Source organism: Zonotrichia albicollis, chromosome 14 (genome assembly GCF_047830755.1).
Source record: "Zonotrichia albicollis isolate bZonAlb1 chromosome 14, bZonAlb1.hap1, whole genome shotgun sequence".
NCBI classification, from domain to species: domain Eukaryota; kingdom Metazoa; phylum Chordata; class Aves; order Passeriformes; family Passerellidae; genus Zonotrichia; species Zonotrichia albicollis.
The window spans coordinates 9,854,871-9,873,983 of NC_133832.1; the positions used below are offsets into that span (position 1 = coordinate 9,854,871).

The window sequence follows — 19,113 nt, forward strand, 5'->3', positions numbered from 1 at the left end:
CTGCCAGTGTGCTCCCATTAATATGTATAACCCAATAGCTGAGTCCCTCTGCGCTCTGTGCCCTAAACAACTGGAAGAGGAGCTTTGAATGCTGTTTGATGGGGAAATGCAGATCTTAAGACCTGTCAAAACACAGTGTGAAGCCTGCATAAGTTGCTAGCAAAAGTGCAGGACTAAGAACCCACAAATTCAGTGTTGTTTCTGCTACTGCCACTGGCCTGGGGGAAGTCACTGTCCTGCAAAAGCCACATGAAAAACTGGAAGTAAAGTATGGTTCTGTGTCGTAGGAAGGGGACCAGGACACCAGCTGGTTCATCACAGGTCCAGTTTATTGAAGAAAGTATCAAACACTTATACAGCAAATAATAAGCTTATGAATATTCTGTAAGCCAAGCAATCTATTGGTTAAACTATACCATGAACTCTTCCTCATTCCTTAGGGGTTACATCTCTCTTTTCTCATGTCTCTTTCACTATTTGTTATCCTACTACAGCTAGGCCCAAGGACACACTATCTTTGCAGGTGCAGGACTTGGAATGAGCCACGGCTTTGTACTTTTCTAGTCTCTTTTCAACTAAATTCCCAACAGTTCTGTTGCCAAAACTCTTGGAGATCTCCTGGAGAGAAATGAGCTATCACCACTGTTGTGTTGAGCTGATACAGAGCCCAAGGACAATGAAGGAATGTCTGTTTCTAAGGCAGATGCTCTCCTGAGCATCTCTGGCTAAAATATTGGTTAAAGCAAGTGCACTTTTACCAGAAGAGTTGAGGAGACAAAACGTGCAGGGCTGAGAGATTGGATATGAGAAGAAGGTTCCTCGCCCAGAGGAGGTTGTTGTTATTATTATTACCCAATCAGTAAAGTACTTTGCATGGAGGTGTGGAAGTGTGAGAGCTTCTTGGCTCCCCCCACGGTGGCAGGACTGATGCAGTTGTTTTTTGACCCAGTTGTTTCCCTCTGAGGCTCTGGGAGGAGGGACATTGAGGGAGGTCTCTTTTTGGGAAGTGCTCCCTGGTAAAAGGGCTGTTGCCATTTCTGCTGGGCAGAGCACATGGAGGAGCTGTGAAACATCAGTCAGACTTTATCTGACCTTTTATTTGTCTGACCCGGCCTCCCTGGAAGACCAAACACAAAATGTCACAGAGTTCCCTTCTATCAAGGCTGCAGGCGAGGGCTTATCTGAGCCACACGTGTCTGTGTGTCTTGAGCTGAGCAGTCAAGTTTCCATCAGGGCTCTCCAAGCCCTCCACCTCCCTCCATCCCCACGCTGTGCCTCCAGCCAGATTACAAAGCGTGCAGATCCAAAAGTGGCACTTGCCTGAAGCAATAAATAAACTATTTCCAAACTACCTGGCTTGTTAGCAGCAAGGCTTGCTGAGCTCTGCTCCCATGGACTGCCTTGTTTCACCTTCCAATTCCCAGGACGTGCACATTGAAAGGATCCCACATTCCCAGCTTGCTGCATGTGGAAATTGTATTACCAGCAACTACACTGCTCAGCACAGAGCAATTAAAAGACCAGGTTAAATAACAACCAGCCTTTGAATCCAAGCCTGGAGCATGTGCTGAATAAATTTGTGCTTGTGCTCTACATGGTTGTTCAGGAGCTGTGGCCCCTTCCTGCCTCTTGGCTGTGACTGGGGGACTGCAGCTCTCCCTGTCCCAGGAGGACACAGACATCAGCCCAAGCCACAGCTTCACAGTTCTTTGTTATGCTGCAAATAATCTCCCTGATACACAGGCACATGACATTTTTTTGCAAATTTGTTTCAACTTGCATCCAAATATTTTATATGAACAAGTCACTGCCTAATAAGAGAATTTAAAAATGGAAAAAGCATGAAATCAAAGATGTTATGTTATGGGAGCTTATCCCATAAGCACTTTCACACACCAAAACAATTAAAGATCACAGCTACCTTTTATATTAATTTATTAGAAAAAAGATACAGTTTAATGTGCAAATATATACACCAAACATTACATTGAAACATGAGGAAGGTGAGCCCCTTCCCTCTAGCAATGACTTGTCCCTTCGTAACAGAGATGACTGTTTAATGCTTCCCCACAGATTTACAAATACAAAAAAAGTATAATGCTTCATTTGCACAAGAAAAAGTTTATTTTTATTTGAAAACAAAAAATATCCTGGCTTTGACATGGCAAATGTCTGCTATTTTGGTGGCTTTCATTTTTTTTAAACCTGAGCAAGTTTTGCAGAACAGGGGGACAAAGGGAAGGCATTGCCCTGTACTTTGTTCTCATCACAGCATCTGGTGGTCTTTGAATTACTGAACTTCTGAATTACTGCAAGTGAATGCAACTCCAAAATCTACATCTAGGATGTAGTTAGTGACAATGAAGAAAGCAGGTGCTACCACTGGCAAAGTGAGCTGGCTGAAAACACCTTGCTCCAGTTTCATGGCTGCTGGCATTTCTCAGGTTAAGTGTTCATTTCTGCCAGTAAGGAAATTAATGCTGCCTCCTGTCATAAAGGAATTAGAAATGTGAAATGTATATGGGAAATGTCCAATAAGCAAGTGAGCTGTGGACCTGCTATGCCTTGGTCAAACGTGCAGTCACTGAGGGAGAGAGTAAGGCCATATTAAACACATCAGTGGGGGGAACCCAACAATAACCACAGGACTCAAACCATTGAGCTTGGCTGTTTTCCATGTCATCCTACAACCAAGTTTCATCCAGCAACTCCACAAGGTGACATTTCCAATTAAACCAAAACAGCTCTGCTCATTTAGTGCTCTCCCTATTTTTAATGAGAGGCCCCAGCAGCTCTAGAGAAGGCACTACAATACCTGGGCTGGGCAGTGCCAGTTCCCTCAGCAGGGTTTGCTAAGGACCATGGCCACTCTGTGCTCTCTGCATCAGCTCTCACCACACTTTTGGAAAAAACACACGCAAGTAACAGACCCATGGCAAAAAGAGAACGCCATCAGGAATGCGCCTGGCTGGCCCCAGAGCCAGTACTAACCAAGGGCTCCAATCTGGGCTATATTTTCAGTCATGACAGTGTCAAAAGCTGACTCAGTTTTCTTTCCTTCTTAGCCAAGGGATTAGGATCTAAGAACAGCCTCAACTGAACAGCAACTCCTTTTTGCTCTGTAACATTCCTCCACTCCCAGCAGCTTGCTCTGTGGGTACTGGCTCACAGGTTTGTCAGTCATGGCTCCCCTCACACCCAAATCCTTCGTGGTGAGGTGGCCACAGCAGATTTGGCTTTGCCATCCTCCCACCATCCTGCTCCTCTTAACCCTCTTTGAAGTATTGTGGAATTTGACCAGAACAAAAGGGAAAAAAAGCCTTTGAGAAGAACTGCTCTGCTTTTAAATTTTATTCCCCAGTATTTTTTAATTGCTCCTGTTTCATGTGTTGTACCTGCAAAAAATGTCATGGGCCCTGCAGCAGCTGGTAAAAACGGACATCACCTGAAAAATCAGAATAGACCCTCAAACTTAGCTCTAAGTTAAAAGTTAGACACCAGTGAGCAGCATTTGATCAAGATAAGAGTGTTGTGAGGGCAAGCAGGGGACACAGGAAGTTGAAAGGGGCCATTCTCCTCTGAGGACAGTCCCTGCCAAGCTATATGCTTATGTCCTTTTAGGGGAGTAGAAATCCAGATACAGCTCTTTCTTCTCTAAACTTCTGAATGATCTGTTAGCCAGGTTTGTTGAAGTTTAAATATTTTTACAATAAACTAGAATAACAAGTGACTCAGTTGTCTCCAATAACTTGGTGTTTTTCCATTTGAGAATATTTTCTGACAGCATGAAAGGAAACACTCCAGTCAAACACGAGCTGATCTGCGATTCTGATCTGCATCAGAGGCTGCTCTGCCATCGCTCCACAACCTGGGATCTGCAGCAGCAGAACATAACTTCACTCACCCTTTGTGGAGGTTGTCTGTCTGTAATTTAAAATGCCTTTTTGGTGGTCTTTTAACCCTTTCAGTGCATCAGCACATACCAGGAGTTTTCAGGGACACATGTTATTTGCACACTTTGAAAGAAAGGCAATTCATTTGAGCAGAAAGGCAAAGGTCTCAGTATCCATAGCCCTTCCCTGCTTCCCTCTCTCTGACACCTCTGTGCAGGTGCAGATCTCCACTGCCTCTCCCCTGTCACAATACCACTCCCAGGGCATGGGTGCTCCCAGCTCTGCTAAGTCAGTTAGAGGACAAAACAGCTGGGTGTTAACAAACTAAATTTCACACCAGACAGACAAGATGCATGTGGAAAAGTTGGAATTATTTTCAAAATTTTTATGAACATCAACTTCAATTTGAGAGCTTTGGTGAGGGGGGAGAGGAGCAGGCAGGAGGAGCAGCAGGTCAGCTACCTGCAGGATAACCCCAATTTCCGAGCAGCAGCTCTAGTCCAGGACACTTCACCCTGCAGGCCTGGGTGCCCCGTTTGCCCCAGTCAGTGAAGGTGCTGGTGACCCTTGTTCTTGCAGGGTAACCCAGTGAGATCCTGGTCACCACACATCCCCAGGGGCTGGGCTAAACAAGCAGTGAGACCTGCAAGCCCTTCAGCTCTCTTGAGGTAGGAGGAAAACTGTGTTTCTGTTAGCTATGCTGCCTCTGCCATGGGATGAGCGATGGCCTCCCAGAGTGCCTGAGTGATGGGAGCACACAGGGGATAAGGAACAAGCTGAGGAGGAGCCTTGACATGCCAGTGGTTTCTGCAATGGCATTTCTATGACCTCTCTTTGTAGATTAGAATTTTTAGGATGTCAGGTTACAGCAATGAACTGAGTAGTAACAACAGGCACATGAAGGGAGGCCAGGGAATTGGCACTGTCAGAGAAGAAATCTTTTGTAAGGGTCCTGTCTGTCTGTCCCTGATGACAGGATCAGACCTCTTATGGCTACTGGGACTCACTTACAGGAGCAAAGCCTGCGAGACCAAACCCAGTGTGGGTCACTGAGCACCACTGCCCACTTCCATGAGTCAGGTGGCTGTGTGCCACTGTAAAATAAAGACCACAGCCAAGCATTTAAAGTTAAATATCTTATAAACTATACACACATGTCATCCTGAGATAGTGCCTGTAACAAGTCCCAAGGTAGATAAGCTTCCTGAACCCAGAGGTCCTCATGCTGTGTGAGCACATTGTTGTCCTGTTTTGGCAGGCTCCTGGCCTCCCAGTGCACGCTGCACTTCCTAATGCTCTTTTTTATTTTGAGGTGGGTCTAGTGAAACAATCAGATTGACGACTGCTACCAGCATTCCAATGCCATTCCTTCTGCTGTTCAGATGAAAGCAGTCTTGATCCTTTGCCAGTTCTCCCAAGGCTTGCAGAAACAGGCTCACAGCTTCCCTTTCTATTTTTTGGCCAGCCAAGAGCTGTGTGGCTGCATCCTCCTACAAGAAGAGCAGCTGTGCTGTGCTGAAGACACTTCCCAAGACAGGGGAGGAAACATCAGTAGGAATCAGACAGAAAAGTGACAGGTATGAGCCACAATGGAGGGAAGAAGCTGAGTACAGTGACCACCATCCAGAGGGTCAAAGACCATGCATTCCAGTGGCATGGACACGTAGCCCTGTTTTGAGTTCTGACAGCTTCAGCTCACAGCCAGACCTTTTAAACCCAGGGGAAAATATTTTTCAAAATTCTCTTTGCTTAAGCACTATATAGTCAAAAAGTTCTTATTATTGTTTCAGTATTTTAGCCCTTAGTTGATTAGTCACCAAAACCTGTCAGATGCCTGTTGCCACAAAAGCACTCTGAGCACCTGCAGCATTTGTAGGAATATCAAAAAATAGCTTTAGCAACTAGGAATTATGCACAGAAGGAGAAGGCAGGAGGAACTAGATTAATACAACTTGTAGTGGATTTGTTAACATTAAGTGTATGACTCGTTGCAGAATCGTGCCAGAAATGGTACCATGGAGCACACTGGTAAGGGCAGTAAAAGGCTAATGCATTGCTTCAGTCATCAGTGAACCACTCACTCACTCAACATCCTTCTTCCAGCTGAAATCAAAGGTCTCCAGTAAAAATGCCTCTACAGACTGTAAGCATCCTACAACTCTCTGCCTTTGAGCTCTCCTGTGATAGCTGCTTCATTAACATTGTGGTTCCAGTGCAAAAAAAACCCCCTCCAGATCCCTTCCAGAAATCTTCTTCCTTTATACTTTTGATTGCCGTTCATCTGTCCATTCCTGCTTAGTGTTCTGTAAAGCTTGAGTCTTCTGTTCATCTACCTGGACATAGTCCACTCTCTGCTCCTCAGACAGAAAAGGTTTCTATGGGACAGAGAAGAAAAAAACCAATGTTTTAATTTTCACGTTGAAAAGGGGTGCTAGTAAAACTTAGCTTGATTTTCTGTTTTCCCTTTCCCTCGTCTCTTGACTGCTTCCCTTCACCGTGAAGCTCACAGTGACATCAGCTGACAAAAGCATTGCTTTACAGCCTGCTTTAGCTACAATCATCCATCTGTCACCCTGTCACTCAGCCCAGCAAGTGAGGGAAACATGCTGTACTGGCTATTTCCCTGCAGATAATCATTCTCTCCTCATCTGAGTGATGCTGCTGCAGGGATAACCTAACTGATTTCAGATACAGGGAGGGTTTAAATAAGAAAGCTTAAGAGTCATGAGTCTTTTGCATCTGGGAGTATGGGCTGATGGGCAAAATGATACATAGGACATAAAATGATCCCAACTGACAACAATTCATTGCTTTGCAGTCATACCTACCCACCACTTGTATAGCTTAGAAGTTCTTTGGAACAAGGAACACATTTCCCAGTATTGCAAAAGAAATTGAAATGGTTTTGATGATGCAAGAATAAAGATGCACATTTTGCCAGACAATAAGAGATGGTACAGTTTTACCCCATGGATTTATCGTGGGCTGCAAACTTGTTACTGCAAAGAGATTTTTGGGAAAACTAGCAGGAAAGGCTTTGTGGAGACTTGATGAAAATGAAGGAGCATGCAGAGATCCTGCAAGCATCAACCTGCTGACCCACAAGCCCATGGCTGCACTTCCCAGAGCAGTCTCATATCCTGTGCTGAGCTTGTGTTAGCAGCATCCCTCTGAGTCACTAAGGACACCTCAGCCCCCTCACCATGCTTTTATCATATTAACCTTGGGCCTGACACACATACAGTCAGCTGGAAACAGGGCTGGCTTCATCATGGCACTCAGGGCACCTAGCAGAATGCCACCCTGGGTCTGGATTTCCTCCCAGCAGACCAAAAGGCAGGAGGCTGTGGGGTTTTTCAGATGACTCCTACCTTCTGCACAGGGGATGGGGAAGCAGAGTTAAAATCCAGTGCTAAGTAATCAAGGTTAGATTTCCTTGTCCATGGAAAAGCACCACTGTATGGAGAGGTGGCCTGTCTGTGTTCCTGTCAGGGAAAAAGAAAAACTTTTAATGCTCTAAAAAACATGATTCTAGAAGGAAACAGGATCACAGCTGGGAGATTCACCTGGCAGAATGTGAATGAGAACAGTCAGGGCCCTCTGTCTAAGCCAAAGGTGCATTTGGTTACTAACCACAGCATAACACTGATAATTGTGGGATAAAGAAATTGTGAGAACATTTTTCTCCTGATAATTCTGGCAAAAAAACCAAAACAGACTGATTTACACTCAATTTTATCAAGGACTTGTGTTCAGCTTCTCAACCCAAGCCCTCAGAATGCTCAGATTTGCAGGGGTGCCCATTTAAACATCATCATTCAAGGAAATTGAAGAAATGGTGAAAATTCAGTTAAAATCCAGAAACTGAAAATTATTCTCATAAAATTACAACCACAAACATAGGTCAGGTTTTCCTAGACTAGAAAAACCAAATAAGGAATGGTTACAACTGGAACTGCCCTTTTGAGCAGATTTCAATCTGGTAAAGATGTGGGTTAAAATTGGAAGCTATGGTTCATGGAGACTGTGGTCAGTTTTGCAATATATTTTTATAGCTATTGGTATTGGACTCTGGCTGTGGAGCAGATCTGTAGACATTGGCTCAGATGAATGGATTTGAGATCCATTTCCACCTAAAATTCAAAGTAAAACAAGATTCTGATCTTTTGCAAGATATGGCTAAAGACTAAATGGAAAAAAAAGAAGCCACAAAGCCAGATGTTCCTCTTTCATGGGATGGGAAGTGGGGTTAGTGCCACCAGCCAAAGCAGAAGCAATGAGACTTTAATGGGAGTTCTGTTTCTGCACAATATTGGTGTGTTTCTTTAGGAAGTGCACTAACGGCTTTGTGTTATTTCCTAGGAGATTTTGCAAGGCACACTTTTAAAAGGTGAAAAGATTTAATTTTCTTTTGTCTTAATGAGTTCTCATGTAAATATGGCTGATCCCTGTGATCTCTTGGAACTGTTCAGCAACATTCGTGGGCGAACAGCTGAGTTCTGCAGAGCAGGAAAAGGGCTTCCCTTATCTCTCTGTAAATTGGTCCCAGTGTCTTTGGTTTAAAACCATTTCATCATTTGAAAAAAAAAAGAAACAAACCAGAAGGCAAAGGACAAACCTCCTCAACGTTTTTTTCTTAGAAAACAAACTTCTGCATTCTCCATCAATGTGAGAGAGCAACATAAAGCAAAGGATGGCTGTGTGAAAATGACATTACCATATGAATGTAACTTTCTTCCTCTTCTCCGGAAACTGAATTGGCAAATATTCTTGCTGAATTAATACTGTCTCTTTCTGGTGAGATAAAGCTCATTCGATTGCTATGAAGAAAAACACAGGAGAGGTTAAGGAAGCATCTTACAGATGCACTGAAATGAAGCCAAAGCCTGACACAGTCCATATGGTGAATAAACTCACACTAAGGCTGCAGCCTTTGTGGAGAGGATGTCCAAAACCACTCCTTAATTCTAGAAATAGTGTGCTATATTGCTGACGGATTTTGTTGATTTTTTTCCTCTGGGGTTTATGAAAGTTTGCTATCTGGTACACCAGAAACCATAAAACATTGAAGCAATTCTCTACCAAGGGGCACAGAGCTATCATTCATTTGGCTGATGATGGGGGCAGTTACTTGGCTGCGCAGGTATCCACATTTTGGGGACTGATGTGAATTCATCAGTCTGCAAAGGAACTGGGTCTGGCTTTGCACACAGCGTCAACGCCTGCCACCCGTGCTGTGGAGAGGGCTGTGACTCAGCTCTTGCACAAGGAAATCTCTCCCATGAACATAATTCTCTCAGAGGTGCATGGTGAATAAATTACCACAGGCAAGCACAATGGGCTTGGTTAATAGGAAATTAGATGGCCTCTCTATGCATGAACAGCATAATTCCTTTTGGTGTATTAGTTTCTGGCATAACTTTTTTATTTTTGTTAGTGTAAAACATGCAAACTCACTCTAAGCTCATTATGCTTCAGGACTCTGCACTGTGTCAGCACTGATTAACCTCAGTGCCCTGGCAGGGGTGCTGGGGAGGCAGGGTATTGGCTTTCCCTAACAGGCAGTGCCAAGGGGCTTAACCAGCCTTGGGCTGGATGTGAGAGAGGGCTCTGCAACTGACAAACTGCTCATCTTGTGTCTCTTTTGCCCTTCATGTGACAACCTGAAATGGGGGAGTGGAAATGCCAGCAAACCCCCACATTTTCTGGATTGCCCAGGGTGTGCAGAGGAGGTTGGTGGGAATTTATGGCTTTTGCATGCACACTTCGGTACAGTTGCCTTTTCTTTTGTGCCAAGAACCCCCCTAACCAGCAGGCTGAAGGCCTCTCCTGCTCACAAGTTCCCTGAAGCTGGGTCTTCTGCTGCCCTTGGAGCCCAACACTATCATCTGGTCATACTACCTGGGCTTTGGGATCAAAGGCATTTGTTTTACCAACAACTAATTTCTAGTGACAAAAGGTCATGCCAAAAGTTCAAGTCTGGACTGCTGTGTGGCAGTGCAGAATTCTACGCCCAGTCTATAATTCAGGGAGCTCTTTATCTGATCTGGTTCTACTTTGCTGTATTAATTTTAAGACGCAAAAATGGATTGATCATACTTTAGGCATGACAAGCTTTTAGCCATTGTAGCAGCCACACCAGAGCACAGACCAGCTCCAGGTTAAAAGGAACCTTCAAATCACGACACTGAATTCTCTGGAGCTGCCCATTGTGAAAGGGAGCCCTGCTTTTCAGAGACAGCAAAAGCCTGGGGGATACTGAAAGAAACCTTGGGGAACTTCTGTTTGTGGACTTTGCCAGGAATCTTTACTGTGGAATGGGATAAGTTATTTTTAACTCTACTCCATGCTAATGCTCAGAAGATTGGAATGGCAGGTTTCTTGTTGACTTACTAAGGCACAGTCCACATCCTGGTCACGGCAGCGTGCTCCCGGATTGTGGAGAGATTCCTCAAGTCCAGAGGAGGTGGTCGTGCTGTAGGAAAGAACAAAAGGAATTATGTTTTCAATGAAAAGTACAGACTGTTCAGAAAAATGCAGTTTTGTATTAACAGAAAGAAACTAACAGAGTATTTCACAGAACATAACCAAGAAGGAAATCAGTAACAAATGACCTCTTTGGTCAGTGCTGGAAAGCAAAATCCTCCAATCACCCTAAAATAACAGAATAAATATAGTGGGCATAAAGAGACCAAATGCCACACGAGATACATACACTTGCCCCAAATATGCTCTGTATATGCTGCCTTGGAGAGGCTGGCTCAGCCTACAGGTTATAACAGGTTTTGGATTGTGTTCTAAACAAAAAGGTCCAACACATGGAGATCAGGACCATCCCTGTCACCACTCAATGTACATGTGCCCACCATTTTCAAGACCCTTTAAGAAAGGATATGAGTTTCCTTTTCCTCATGGCAATGGTCTAAATGTCTGCCCCCGCTTTACAATAGCACTGCCTGAACCAACTTCTGAGTAACTATGTGGTTCTGAAACCCCAAGAGCTTTATTGTAGGCTATGTTTAAGCAATTTCCCCACTTGAAATCTGAATTTTGTCCCCAGTATATTCTCTAGAAGTGCAACCCAGATTTTGGACATGCCATGAAAACAGGAGTGGAAAATTACCATCAGCAAAAGCATCTGCAGAAAATTCCTGATTAAACTAAGACAGCTGTGCCTACCCAAGAGAGGTTTAACTACAGCCAACACATCAAGTTTGAGTATTTGAGTGTTCGTATGTCCCATTCCTGGCAGGTTGGAGAGCTGGTGAGACATGTACCTCAGAGTGGCAGGATTTAGCCTGCTGTCTCTCCCAGGCTAGGTGTCCTTGGCTGTTTGCAGTCACAGTGAGAGCCAGGCAATCCTAGGCTGGGACTGCAGAAGCAGCCGTGGAAGCTCTTCCTCACTCTCAAACCTCCCTGCAGGCACATCCCCGGCTACAGTGCTGTAAGCGACCGTGCAGCATTTCAACCCATCCTCTAGAGGGAGAATTGCTTTAAGACATGCCAAGGACACTGTCAAAGGAGGTCACCCATGTCCCCACCAGCAGGACCCCCAGGCTTTGCACTTGAGGTCAGGGCTTACACTTCCTCCGAGGCTTGAGATCCCGGTTCACCGGAGGGGGCTCCACGTCGGAGGGGAGCTCGGGCAAGGGGCTGGTGAGTTTTTCAGTGCTGACCACGGGGAAGGTGAAGGTGGCGGAGCCGGGGCTCATGGGGATGTAGCCGTCGGGGGAGCAGTCAGAGGCGGGCGCGGAGGGCGAGGTGCTGGGGCGCATGGGCACGTAGCTGTCCTCAGAGCTGTCGGCCGAGCACAGCGGGGAGAAACGGCACGGCTGCAGGGCAGGGACACAGAGAGGGGGCTCCGTTAATGCACAGCCCAGGCACCTCCCAGCCAGGCTGCTGGGAACACACCTGAGCTGAGCCCAGCACTGCTCTGATGGGATAAGAGACAAACGCGTGAGTTCAGGTGAACCCTCCAGCTCTGGAGGACACACCTGAGCTGAGCCCAGCACTACTCTGATGGACAAGACACACACGTGTGAGCTCAGGTGAACCCTCCAGCTCTGGAGCAGTCCACGCTGAGCTTCACGAGTCACTGCTGGAAGCTAGGACCAAGCTGCCTGGGGACTTTATTGGTGAAATCAGCCAGCTTCAGCGAGGCCGCACTTGCCTCTCACAGCAGTAATTCCGATCTATAAAATGAGGTCAGAGTTACTACTGTTAGAGGCAAGATCTTAATCCTGAATACAAAAAAAGTCTGAAAGGACAACACCTGATGAACTAGACTCTAGCAAATGTGGAAATGTGTCCCTGAGAGAGCACACACAGACCCTACAACTCACATCTGATCACGGAGAATTAGCATTAGGAAATCACTTTGCGCAGGTTAGCGCTGGCTGAGTGGTGAGAGGGAGTGATTACAATCCTTGCAAGCTTTCAAAAAGGAGAAAAATATAAGTTGCCCACCAGCAGCAAAGGATCTGCCACAGAAGACAAGATCCAGCCCCAGGCTGAAGACTGGCTATGTGATGTGAGATGGTGCTATTTAGAACTGCGTCTGTCACAGACTGAGGCAGGAAGCTGTGGACTGACAGAGCCTTCAACCACACGCACTGTGACAGCAGACATTTTCCAATGTCCTAAAGAAGAGATATCCCTCAGGACCATGGGGTGATAGGCTTCTTTAGACCCCTTTTTCAAGGAATAAGCCCTGGTGCTCTTGGTCAACAGTTTAATTCATGAAGTTACTGGGAACTCTTGTCATAACAGACCCAGCTTCATCTGCTTTAAAAATGGGGTGCTCAGGATTGAGGCCTCTGCCTCCCTCTTCTCTCAAAGGCTGACTGAAGCCACAAAGCAGCCAGCACTGAAGTTGCCCAAAGCATGGCACTTTTTCCGCTTCTTAAATTATTCTGCTGAACAGAGGAGAGGAATGATTGAGTATCAGGATGTGAAATGATTCACTGGGAAGTTTCTGCCAGTGTTTTAAATTTGTGCAAACAGAGTACTTACCAAATTCAAGCTAAGCCTCTTATCTCGACTTCTTAGGGAACTGCCTTCCATGTCTGCTGTGAGGAAAAAAAAAAGTGATTAAAAATGGGATAAGGCAGTGCAACCTTACAGAGATAATTCTGGAGTAAAACATATGGCTCTAAAATAATTGGAGTTTTATAAAGATTCCATAACTCCTAAATGAGGAAATACAATGACACTTAAGATGAGAGCCAACTCAGCAGCATTTCAAGAGTGATTACATTATTTTAAGTATGAAACCAAGGAACCTGTTCATGTATAATCCAGCTGAAACTTATGCCTCCTGTAACACAAACAGTTGGGGAAAAAGGCTGGTGTGGGAGCAAGCAAGCAAAGATTTAAATGCAGCTCCTGCTCTATTTGTTCTCTGTTTTCCCATCTGTCAAACTGGAGAAATTATATGAAAAGGGGCTATTATAGATATTATTTCTTGGATATTTATTTTGGAGCCTTTTAAGGTGCCAGGGAAGCAATTGTTATTGTACAGAAAGTGGTGTGTGGGGGAACTTAATGGTAGGAGAAAAATTCTTTGTTTTTTCATCCAGAAGTGCTGATGTGGTGCAAGGGGCTCAAGGTGATGGGGAATGAGCAGCCAGATCATGGAGACAGTCACCAGTCTCTTGTGCAGGTGGGCCTTGGTATAGGCCAATTTTATTTTCCAAGCAAAAGCCCAAAAATGCTAAAATCCAGCATTCAGCACATAGAAGTTCAGCTGTGAGAGATGCTTATAACCACCATCCTTTCCTGAAAAGGGGTTTTCTGTGCAGAAAATGGCTTTTCTGTGAGACTACCTCAAATCCCTGCAACCATGTTAATCCATTCCCTGCTCTTATGGTAGAGATGTCAGTACTGCAACTGGGGACATTTTTGTGGTACCAGCCAAAAGGGCTAAACAAGAACAAAGCAATTCTGTTAGTGCAGATACATCTTCAGAGAGACACAGTCACTGTCCTGGGACCGCTACAGTTATTTCTTTTGGCAAAAAGACATTGAGGCTGTGGCAGGTACCAGGATACAGGTGCCTCACCGCTTATCCTTCTTCATGGCACTTCCACTAGCTCATGCTGCTTTCTCCCTGGGCTAATTGCATCTGTGCACCTTTTGCAGGTTAGCAGGGCAAAAAAATAAGTTAATAACTTGAGTGCACTCACTGAGGAAGCTGGTGAGAAACTGCTGCTTTCTCCCTCTTTATTTTTCTGATCTTTCTTGTTAAACACATTTTAATTCAGAGTTTAACCCTTCAAGTGGTTTCAGCTACACTTAGGGTAAGAAAAAGTAGCAACACTTATTAATTCATTGCTGCCCCCATCAGGCAGAGACAACCCTGCAGCACAACATGACATTTGGACACTTAATCCTCTTAGAGACATTTTGGTGGGTTGGAGGATCATGAACCAGCTGTGTTGGGGCAGCACACGTGCACAAGCAAGAGCGGCGCCTCTCAGAGAGCAACCAAATGTAGCTGATAATTAAGAACAGCAATTCCACTGATGGGTGTTTCTCCAGAAACCTTCCAAGAATTGTCTGTACACTGACAGACTGAGCAGAGATCTCCTTGCTTTAGCTTCTGAGCTTTAAGGGCAAGATCTAACAGCCCCACACATTGTCTTGTCATTCAAACTGCAGGAGTCTAAAGGATGCTTGTCCTTAAAAACCTACACTTTTTTCCTCATCAAAAATGAAGATTTTCACATCACTACAATATACTTGATGATTTCCATCCAATACTTGATGGTATTCCAGCTGCCTCCCTCTGTCCTGTGGCTCCATGTAATAGTTTTCTCATACTGCAGATGCTGGTTTTTGACACCATGATGTTCTGGGTTTTGGTTGTTGCTCCTGTTTGTGATGAAGGTGTTTCAGGAGCAAGTGGAAAAGCCAGCTCAGCTCAGAGTGGAGTTTGCTTTACAGCCTTGCCTTGCTCTGTAGCAGCAGGTTTTCAGACTGCCCAGCCTGAAGTGCAAAGACAGAGTGGGATTTGTTCAAGGACACGCAGAGTTCCTGGTTCAGCCAGGATTACATCCCATCCCCAGTGTCTCCCTGACTTCCTGGTCTTTACTCTAAGCTGTGAAAGGACACGCAGCTCTCACATAACAGACTGTGTGCAGCAAAGCAGCACAGCTCCAGAGGCATTTCCCACATTTTGACCTGTATAAACAGAGATTGGCACTGCCCAAATCAGTGGCTGACTTCTCATTTTGGTTTTTCTACTGCTTTCTCTTCTCAGGAGGAAGGGGGAAAATTAGCAAGACAGGAGGCACCCTGAAGGGATCAGAGCCAAACTGCTGCCCATCTGCACACATACTGAGAAGCTTCTACACAGCAGGAGCAAAGCTAAGGGACTGAATCCTGCTTGCCAATTCATTTGAAAGCAGCACTTGGTGTTACATTGGGTGGTGTGAGATTTCACAGAGGGGAGGAGAGAGAGGTACAACAGGAAGTTAAAACCACTCTGTGCATGTGGGCAGCTCCATCACACTGGTGCTGCTTTGCTGCCTCTTGGAAGTGCACTCACCTTTCCAGTTCCTCATGTTGTCCAAGCTGGACAAGGAGATCCTTCTGGGCACTAGAGCCACCTGGGCCCGGCAGACTCCTGCGTGACCATTCTGCAGGGCCCCCAGCTCCTCTCCCCTCCTGTCGGAGAAGTGCGTGGGCTTGGGCGGCCGCGGCGGCGGCGTGTTGGACAGCACGTCCAGCTGCGTCACCCCGAAGGGCAGCGCCTTCTGGCTCTTGTCAGCCTGAAACTCAGGGCTCAGTGGCGTCCCCAGCAGCGGGGAAGAGGAGGAAAAGTCACTGCATGGCCCACTAATGTCTGTGTTCCTGGACACCACGCTGGGATTTGCCGCTGCAGCTCCGACCTGCTGCACGGCACCAGCACTGGCTGGCTGTACAAGGTACAGGGAGGGCTGAGATTGCAAGGAGTCAACAAAAACATCGTCTGATGATGTTTGCTCCAGAGATCTGTCTGAATTTGACCAGCTGTCACACCTGCAAGGAGACAGAGGTCAGGATCTGAGCTTTCCTTTTCTCCTGGCTGTAAGAACACAGCAAACACAAAACTCAACCACACAGTTTGGGACAATATCTGTCCCTTCCCTCTGAGCTGCACTGGAGGCTGGGGCACTCTGTAGAGCACCTTGGGTAACAGCAGGTGTCTGGGGGGAGCCTGTGTGTCAGATCCTCAGCCACCCACCTTGGAAAGGGACAGGACCAACACATGATGCTCAATCACTAATCTGTGCTATGAAAAGCACCCTGTAAATTGGATTAGGCTGGTGGTCCCCTGTTGTGTTTGGAAGCCAGCCCTGAGTGGCAGGGCTCCCTGGGGCTGTGCTTCATGCCTGGACAGACAGAGGGGGGCTCCAGCCCAACACAGGTGGCAGAGCCCAGACTCACCTGTTGTGGCTGAGCTTGCCCGACTCGCAGTTGGACAGGAAGAGGTAGTCAGGGAGGAAGACTGAGCCCGACTCGCTGGGGGTCTCCTCGGCAGCAGCGTCGGCAGCAGCAGCGGGCTCCACTGAGAAGGAGGGGTCGGCGATGCGGGACGCGTGCGTGGAGGCGGCCGGCGAGGGCTGTGGGGACGAGGTCGTGTGAGACAGGCTCTCCACAGAACCTGCAATGGACACGGATGGCCCGGCTGAGGGATGGCTCTGACTGCCCTGGCTGTCACCACCCTGCTTTGCACCAGGGATGTTTTACACCAGAGCACCAGAGAGTCAAGGCAAACACTGGTTCTGGGTAGAGGGGATCCTGATTTTGCTCCCCCTGCCCAGGCTGTCAAAGTCCTCATGCTGCTTGCTCTGGGGTCCCCCTCTCCATCCTGCAGCCAGCAATGAGGAACAGACTCTGCTGAAAGAACCGAGGCACAGCAGCCTGTTTCATCAAGTGGTTTTTTAGTATCTAATGCAAATACTTAATTATTCATCTCCAACACTTCAAATTAATGGTGACAAGGAAAGGGATTGGTTTCTTGCCACTTGCTAGATCTCAGTAGACAAAGCTGAGCTTTCCAGCTCATGGAGTAGCCAGACAAGCTCTGAACTTGTCTGCAAACTTTTTGTGCCTCTCTCAGATGGCCACCAGACCACAAGAGTTTCTCTCCTGAGAAAAGTGACACTACTTTTCTGGAGGTCACAAGGTGCATGGAGCCCGAGCTCAGTGCCACCTTCTCTGGGCATAACACTCCAGTGTCCCCAGCACAGAGTAGGATGGCAGTGGGACAGGAGGGGGTCTGGGCTGCAGGCAGTGGGGCTGGCCCAGAGCTGGCTGCCTGCTCACACCACCAAGAACACCATCAGTGGCAGCCTGTGGCTGACACACTCAGACCCATCTGGCCTGAGCACTGCCTGGCAGCAGAGAAGTCTGGTTCTGTTCCTCTCCTGGCCTCTGTCCCTGCAATGGCTGAGCCACACAGAGTCAAGCTAAACAAAGCTTTTGGGGCATTCCAACTCAAAACATCAAGTGCAATCCAGACCTCCCACAAGGGGCAACTGTGGGGTAGGAAGGGTGTCTTTACAGAGCAGCTCCCCAAAAGCAGCTGCTCCTGGCAGCAAGCTCAAACAGTGGCACCAAGAGCACAAGCCCTCAGTTAGGGAATATGGTTTCTCTAATGAAGTTTCAGGCTGCTGCATGGCAGTTCCTTCACCAGAGCTGTGTGGGGATGGGGCAGTGCTCCCTGGGTCTCTGGCACCTGCAGGGCTTGGCAGTGGATGCCCATCTCTGGCTCAGACAATGCCTGAGGCAAAGCTGCCAAACCCTTCTCCAAAATGAAAAACCCCACAGCAGAAACGAACACAAGAAACCAGGAACTGCTGATAAAACCACACTGAGAATTTAAATGTCTTCAACATGCAGCAAGATGGCAGATTTCTGTAATGCTGATATCCAGAACTTGATGGAAATGCTCGGAACCAGCCCCTGACAAGCTGCATGTGTCCTGTGCCCCAGATCCTGCAGAGTGTGATGAGGTCCTAAGACCCTCCAGCAGGTCCAATCTAGTCCCAACCTCAACAGAGGCACAAGCCTTGGCACTGCACTAGGCTGCTGTAGTCACTTCTCAGCCTGGGAGGTGCTGGGTATACATGCAAGCAGACCAGGGGGTTGGAGAGGACTGCCAAGGCTTGGGTGGTTAGACAGCACATGACTAAACACAAACTAAACCCTCTCAGGCACACGGTGCAATTCCCGGGGCCATCCTGTACGGCCGGGAGTTTGGCTTGGTGATCCTTGCAGGTCCCTTCCAAATGGGGATAGTCTATGATCCCAGTGATGCAGGATCCCACACCAGCCACAGGAGGCTTCACCCCTCATCTTCCTGATAGCAGAAGAAGAATAAAACAGCTGATCTTCCCTCCCTGCACCATCCTACATCTCATCGCTTTCAACCTGGGAGGGAGCTGCCTCTTTCCTTCCCCACTACTGACTCCCTCCAGTTAGCTTCAGAGATCTGGGCAGTGGTGGGCCTCAGGTCAGCAAAGCATGTAAGAATATGCTTAAATTCAAGTGTAAGCAAAGGATTGCTTTAATTTTGAGCAGGTGCTTAGTAGCAGCAGGGTTTCATCAGTGATCATCTGGCTTTTACAGGGCTTCACATTTGCAAAGCAGAGCTGAGGGTTGCAGCCTGCCCATCTGAAAAATAACTTTTGCTCATCATGCTGGCTCAGACAGTAACTCTGAGTCCTAGAATGAAAAGCAGAGCTGTCTTGCAAGCTGACAATGATCAAACACACACTGGGCTAACTCCCATGGGATCTCAGAAAAGCATGTTCACTTCACCATCTGACTACATGTAAAAAAACCCCAACAAACCAACAACTAAAACTGCCACAACGCATAAGAAAGAAATTAATGACATTCTGAGTTATTAACACAGAGAAGGAACAGGCCTGAACTCCATCTGGTACTCAGGGTTTAGCCATGGATTATCCCATCAGGAAAGGCTGTGAGCTGCAGACCACATGGCAACGGTTGTGAGCAGGAGGGAGGGGTGGGGACAGCACAGACCTGCCCTTTCCTGACCTTCAGGGGCTCAGGGACCTGCAGCCAGCTCCTCACAGACTGTTCCTGTCCCTGCCAGCTCTGCTGGAAACCGAATCGTGTGCATTAAAACTACCACAGCAGCTGGGCAGAATAAATTATGCATGGCTACTTTCAACAGTGAGAAGGCAGAAAATTGGTTTGGTGCCTG

The 19,113-nt window shown here is 46.9% G+C and overlaps 1 protein-coding gene across 2 annotated transcripts in view; it reads right to left on the reverse strand.

Moving 5' to 3' along the window:
- Positions 1–308: 308 nt before the first annotated feature.
- The window catches only part of GAB3 (GRB2 associated binding protein 3), a 65,851-nt gene continuing 47,046 nt past the window's right edge, over positions 309–19,113 (reverse strand). Inside the window, exons 3-10 of one of the 2 annotated variants that reach the window (XM_014265353.3) lie at positions 16,323–16,539; positions 15,442–15,914; positions 12,906–12,958; positions 11,476–11,725; positions 10,287–10,368; positions 8,611–8,713; positions 7,265–7,378; positions 309–6,268 (exon numbers count right to left, since the gene is read on the reverse strand). In XM_014265353.3, coding sequence (XP_014120828.2) covers positions 6,152–6,268; positions 7,265–7,378; positions 8,611–8,713; positions 10,287–10,368; positions 11,476–11,725; positions 12,906–12,958; positions 15,442–15,914; positions 16,323–16,539 — 1,409 coding nt within the window. In that variant the 3' untranslated portion in view covers positions 309–6,151. Of the gene's footprint in view, positions 6,269–7,264; positions 7,379–8,610; positions 8,714–10,286; positions 10,369–11,475; positions 11,726–12,905; positions 12,962–15,441; positions 15,915–16,322; positions 16,540–19,113 lie in introns of both variants that reach the window. The other variant, XM_014265352.3, reaches the window with a different exon arrangement.